Below are 6,094 nucleotides of genomic sequence, written 5' to 3' on the forward strand. Positions count from 1 at the left end.
TTTATTATATTGCTAGTATCATGATTATGATTATTATTTGATTTGACTAACAATTTATTGTTGAATTGCTTCCAATATTAATGTTTATTCTATTATTATTTTTTGATTACCATATTGCATGTTTAAAGGGAATATGTAATTGAAAATCACGTCTAATAAGATAATTTGGACGCCCGGTTTAGGTTCCTTTTTAATCTTGTTGTTAATTAAAGTGATCACAATATTTTAGAATTATATGTTGCATTAATATTAAACTAATTTAGCTTAATAATAGTTTGGAGCAAATTGAATATTTGGTTTGTATGCCTTTGAGATCGCAGGAATCACTTTTCACTATAAGAATCGAGTAGAGGCCAATCAATACGGGTGAATGCGACTCCATGACTCACTTCGTACCATCATCCCCGATCCTCCTTTCATGGTTCCGAACCATATGAAGTTAGTAATCTCATGGATTATGAATGGGGTGTAACCTTCACGGGTCAATCGTTGTCGCCTTCGTTGTCCCTTAATCGTGGTTGCCTTTAATGATCCGTGAACGGTTTACAAGTTCCTTAAAAACTTGTTGGAAGCTCCCTACTTTCCTTATCCCTAATCGTATTATGTCAATTCCCACTTCCTATGAGTGCCAAGCATATTCACAACATGCTTTAACGTAGGCGCACTTTGAACGACACCTACACCTAGGTATCCGCAAACTTGTACTTTGTTGCGAGTAACCTGAAGTGGAGGTAGTATTTTTTATCGACTTGCTCGTTGGAAAATATCCCGTGAAGGTTTTAAAAAATAACCCAAAATTATTATACAAGTAAATCAAGTAATTTAAAAATAAGAAACTCCACTTGTTCATTCGAGTAATCTTTACTGGAACAATTTCTAACACGCAAGTTGATAAAAAAAATATTAATAGGTGGAGAGTGGGCCCCACTAAAGGAATTTGTTTAAGGCAAGAAACTAAGAATATTCACAAAGTTTTATATGCGGCTAGTCGCACTGTACAGACTTCCTTGAAGCTCCATCTCCGATCTATCAGCTGTCATTGTCATGGGTTAGGGTGGTTTCGTCGTCGTGGGTTAGGGGCTGATGTGGGTGATATGTCTAATTTATATAGTGTTTTATCCCCGTCCCGTGGTCATTATTAGTAGTGTTTTTGGCTCTTTCGGGCCACTTTTATTACTAATTTGTGTGTTCTAGTGTTTTCGTAGTTTTAGTTGTATTTTACAGGAAATTGCACTCTTGGAGCATTTTCCCGGGCCTTATTGGATCGACTACGGAAGCTAGAAGGACACGACCACTTTTGGAGCCCAAGATCGGTGAGAGCCGGTGATTAAGGGCTCGGTAATTTGGATCACGAGGCATTTGGACCATGTATTCGAGACCCGAGAGGAAATATGGATTGGGCCGAGAAATCTAGCCCAATCGAAGTCCAAGCCTCGAAGATGAAGACCGGGCCCGATCGGGCAAGCATACGCCCGATCGGGCGGCTGCGTGCATTAGTGCCCTCAAGGAAGAGGCGCGCTCGATCGGGTGAGCTAGGCTTGATCGGGCGCGGCACATCAGTAGGAGCATAGCAAAAAAGGCGCGCCCGATCGGGCGGCCTCTAGCCCGATCGGGCGCGTGTTTCTGGAAAGGGTCTTTTGACGAGCAATTAGTTTCTAATTAGGAGTTGTTTTTAGTTTTGTTTAAGTACGTTTTTAGGACGATTAATTGAGGGATCTCTCTTCCTTCTTAGACTTTCTCTCTCTACTTAGTTTTCTCTCTCTCTCTAAACTTTTGTTCTTAATTCTATCATTAATTCCAGATTTACTTTGGTAACGATTTCTTCCCTTAATCGTATTTATTTATTTTATTCCTTTCATCATGATTTATTTTATTACCTTGATTAGTTTAGTTTTTAATATGTGTGAGTAGTTTAATTTCTAGGGTTTATGGGGATCTAATAAATAATATGAAGGGGTAAATTATTGTTGTTGATTATCAATGCTAGATTAATTTCCTATTGATTGATTTAATGCTCTGTGACTAGATTAGGCCTATCTTTTATGCATGAGTTTGACAATATTGATTCAAAAATCGAGAGATGAGAATTAATGTTTAGGTCTAGCTTCAATAGGCAAGTTAATTTATAAATGGTTAAGTCAAGATTCGAGAGATGAGATTTAATACCGATAAATTAATTGTGTGATTGTAATAAGTAGCGAGAGCCCTTTACAATCTGGTTAATTGATGCATTGATGATTGGCTATTGTTGATTATTGGTATTGCATGATGATTTCTTATTGGATTGTTTTAATGTTTTACAATTGCGGCTTGTAAAAGTATATCAATATTAAATTGATGAATCGAGCAGATGTTAATTTGATATTAAAGGCTATTTTCAATGAGGACTTAGATCTAGTAAATTGCGAGAGCCTGTTAGATCTATGTTGATTAATAAATTGCGAGAGCCTGTTAATCATGTTATTTATGCCATGTCAATGATTGATTACCCTGTTTTACCCTGGAGTATTATTTATTGGTGAACCTATGCCCTAGATCCCTTTATATATTGTTTTCTTCCTACTCTTATTCTTTGTAGTTTAGTTTCTTGCTTAATTATAAACATTGGTTACTTAAATAATTTAGATTATATTAATTAATTAGGAGTAAAAAGACTTGTTTCTCTGCGGAGATCGACCCTACTTCCCTATCTACTTTAGTTAGAGGACTTAGGAATTATTTTTGATTAGGGAATACGACTTTACCCTATCAGTGGGTATGGTTAAGACTTCGATCAGGGTTAGGGTGGTTTTAGGGTGTGGGTTCGGGTTAGGGTTACGGTGGTTTTGGGTAATGGTTTTATGTGGGTGCATCTGGGTTAAGGGCTAGTGGCATTAGGGGCTAGGGCTTGTGGCGTGGGGCAATGTGTACGGGAGTTGGTGGTGGTGTGGTGGAGTTTAAGCTTTGAGGTGGTTAGAGGTTGCTTACTTGGTTAGAGGTTAATAGGGGGGTTACTAGGTCGGAGGGGTTACTTGGTCCGGACAGGGGTTACTAGGTTCGGTCAAAGGTTACTAGGTCCGGTTAGGGGTTACTCGATCAAGGGTTACTAAACCGGTCAGGGGTTACTAGTTAGGTCTGAGGTTACTGGATCGGAGGGGTTACTGGTCCATGTCACACCGTGCGACTGACCGCATCTAAAATCTGCTGAAGGGTATTTTGGATTTGCAATGTGGAAAGTTCTAAGTGAAGGGACATAACGAAGACAAGTGAAATTTAGAGGGTTATTATCTTGAAAAATCCTTTGTACTCACTTGTTTTTTTTTTTTTTTTTTTTTTTTTTTAATTTTTATTATTTGAAAAATTATACAATTTCATAAGAAAAATAATCCTACTAAACCTATACCACTAACAATCAAGTTTGTCTACCAAAAGGTACGATGAAGCCGTGAAGGTAAAGGAATATCTACTTCCAAAGACAATAAGCTCACAGATGGTGAGGTTCAATATAATTTAATCAAGCACTTAGTAGGGACTGAAACCTAACCATTCAGAATTGATCTCCAAATTCGGATTAGCCTGAGGTAATATATTTTTATTTTTTGTAACAATGAAATATTAATTTTACAATCTAGGATTTATTGTTAATTTTATTGTAGTATGCTCAATTTAAATTTGATAATTGAACTATTGGCTATTATTACTAAGGTTATGATCTCGTTATGATAGATCATAACGATTGATTGGTATAAAGATTGATTTTGTTACTAGAGAACCAAATTATGTGCCTTTTCGAGATTAATCGTACAACTTAATTAAATTTATCTTTGATATTTGGATGAAACTATGAAATTGGACCTTTTTTTTCACCTAAAAATATGTATTGCTGATCCATATTCTGTATTATTTATTTTCCTTAGAAAAAGAGATGAATAGAGAAGAACGAGTAGCTTTAAGGTTATGTGAGAAGAGGATGTGCATTATGAGCAAGAATGAAAGCTTGGATCGGATCTCATGGTTGCCGGAACACGTTCTCCATGTGATACTAGATAAAATTCCATTGAAAGATGCAGCTCGAAGTTCTGTATCGTCCATGACCTGGAAAAGTGTTTGCAGTTCATACCCCATGACCCCCTTCGTAAATTTGGATCATAACTTATTTGGACTGAAATCGCTTGAAAGTGTGCAAGACCCTGATATTGATGAAATAAGGAAGAATTTTATAGATTTTGCGGATGATGACTTGTTCCAACTGGTACAAAATAAATTACGCGTACATAAGTTAACATTGTATGTGGCAGTAAGTGATTCCATATGTATATCCCGCGTTGATCACTTGATTGAGATGGTCACTAAACTAAGTATGGTTGAAGAATTGTGCTTGTTTGTACAGACAAAAGACGCAGGGTGGAAGGAAATCGAAGAGGATTATGTTTATTACAGTATCCCATTCTCTGTTCTGGCTTCTAAAGGATTGCGTTCTCTTAATGTGCATGGATGCAAGTTTTCTAGCAGCATGTCGATTGCCTTTTCTTCACTGCAGCACTTGTCCTTAACATATGCAGTGATCGACGAGGATGATGTAATGAATATAACGCGCTCTTGTCCTGCAATTGAAACTTTAGAGTTTGATCATTGCACATTTTGGATTGAAACCCTTGACCTTTCGGTATTTCCTAGGCTAAAGAAGGCTACTTTTCTTGAAAATTATAATTGGCTCTATAATATTATTGTTGTTGATCACACTAGTCTTGAGAGTTTCAAGAGTGATGCTCTTACGATGTGTGAGTTCACTCCATCTGGTTGTGGTAGTATCAGAGAGCTGATCTTGTCCTGTCAAAGCTCCGTTAGTCTGCGTGATCTTTTTGTAGACCTAGATACCTTTCCACTCCTTGAGGAAGCCGAGCTTAGTATAGAATTGAGTTGTTTGGATGGTGCAAATACATTTAGAGCAGCTAATCATCATCTGAGGAGATTATCTTTGTCTATTTTTAAATTTTACGAAGGTATTCAAGTGAAGAAGATCGATATTGATTGTCCAAATTTGGAGTTCTTCAAGTTTCATGGTGGTGATCCGAAACAGATTTTCATCAACTGTCCCAGCCTAAGGCAGTTCCACTATGTGGGGATAAAATCCCAGTGTTTAACTCATCACCTGCGTGTTTGGAGGACATTTATTTTCGACTTGGTATGATTTGCAATTTCATCAGCCAGTGGTTTATCCAGTTGAGGGGATTAAGTGAACTGATGGCTCAATTGGGACGTGTGGTTCGTCTCAATCTAGATTGTTTTGTACAGGAGGTGATTTTTATCTGAAATCTTCTCTGTTTCTTAAAATTTTACAATATATCAGTAGTTTATTCTGTTAACCGCGGGCTTTTAATTTGATTTTGCCAGGTTGATTTTGTTCCCAAGGAATTTGGAGCTAATAATGAGACTTTACGACAGCATAATGTTCACTTAGAAATCTACCTGCGGCATCTTCATATTCCGGTTGGATTCGTTGATGGCTTGATTTGGAGCACTCGTGCAACCACCTTTTAACTATTTGTGGTCATCAACGTGATTTCGTCAAGGTAATAGATCATTCATTCACTTGATAAGTTGAAATAATAGACGACAATGCTTACTTTATGTTTGATTTTTAGGAAATGTGTCAAAAATTAGCGAAGAAATCTCAAGATGAAAATTGTGAGAAAAGTTGCGACAAATGTTGGTGGCATCACGTACAAAAATTTGAAGTTGAGAACTCGATCAAAGACGAAGACGTTACGTGTAATTTGGCAAGTCTTGTAGAGACGTCCCTGTTTAGACGACCTAAGACTTCTTTCAAGCTAGGGTGGCGCATAAATCAATATAATTAATGCTTCAAGCCTTCTATGCATTTAATAGGCTTAATTTGGAGTCAAATATTGCATTATTAACTCTGATTGTAAAGGACTAGATTATCTATCTTTAATGAAAAATATTTATTTGAAAATACAAATAAAATGCGTATGCACGAGCTTCATGTAATATATGTTTATTTTACAACAATTTGTACTAAACTCTTTTATCATAAAACTAAGTATTCTAATGCAACAAAAGTAAAATAATCTTTCTAGTTTTACAACTTTAA

General features: G+C 36.6%; 1 protein-coding gene across 1 annotated transcript; it reads left to right on the top strand.

The window, feature by feature from the left end:
- Nucleotides 1-3,904: 3,904 nt before the first annotated feature.
- On the top strand, nt 3,905-5,520 carry LOC145557723 (putative FBD-associated F-box protein At1g05080). Its single transcript, XM_081618898.1, has 2 exons — nt 3,905-5,164; nt 5,374-5,520. The coding sequence occupies exons 1-2, from the start codon at nt 3,905-3,907 to the stop codon at nt 5,518-5,520; spliced, it is 1,407 nt and encodes a 468-aa protein (XP_081475024.1).
- The last annotated feature ends 574 nt before the right edge of the window (nt 5,521-6,094 follow it).

This window comes from Chenopodium album, chromosome 9 (genome assembly GCF_948465745.1).
Source record: "Chenopodium album chromosome 9, dcCheAlbu1.1, whole genome shotgun sequence".
Lineage (NCBI taxonomy): Eukaryota > Viridiplantae > Streptophyta > Magnoliopsida > Caryophyllales > Amaranthaceae > Chenopodium > Chenopodium album.

Bases quoted from the DNA above. Each gene is read 5' to 3' on its own strand.
- LOC145557723 (XM_081618898.1), top strand. From the start codon at position 3,905: ATGAATAGAGAAGAACGAGTAGCTTTAAGGTTATGTGAGAAGAGGATG. The intron at 5,165-5,373 runs GTATGATTTGCA...TGATTTTGCCAG, and splicing joins GGACATTTATTTTCGACTTG to GTTGATTTTGTTCCCAAGGA.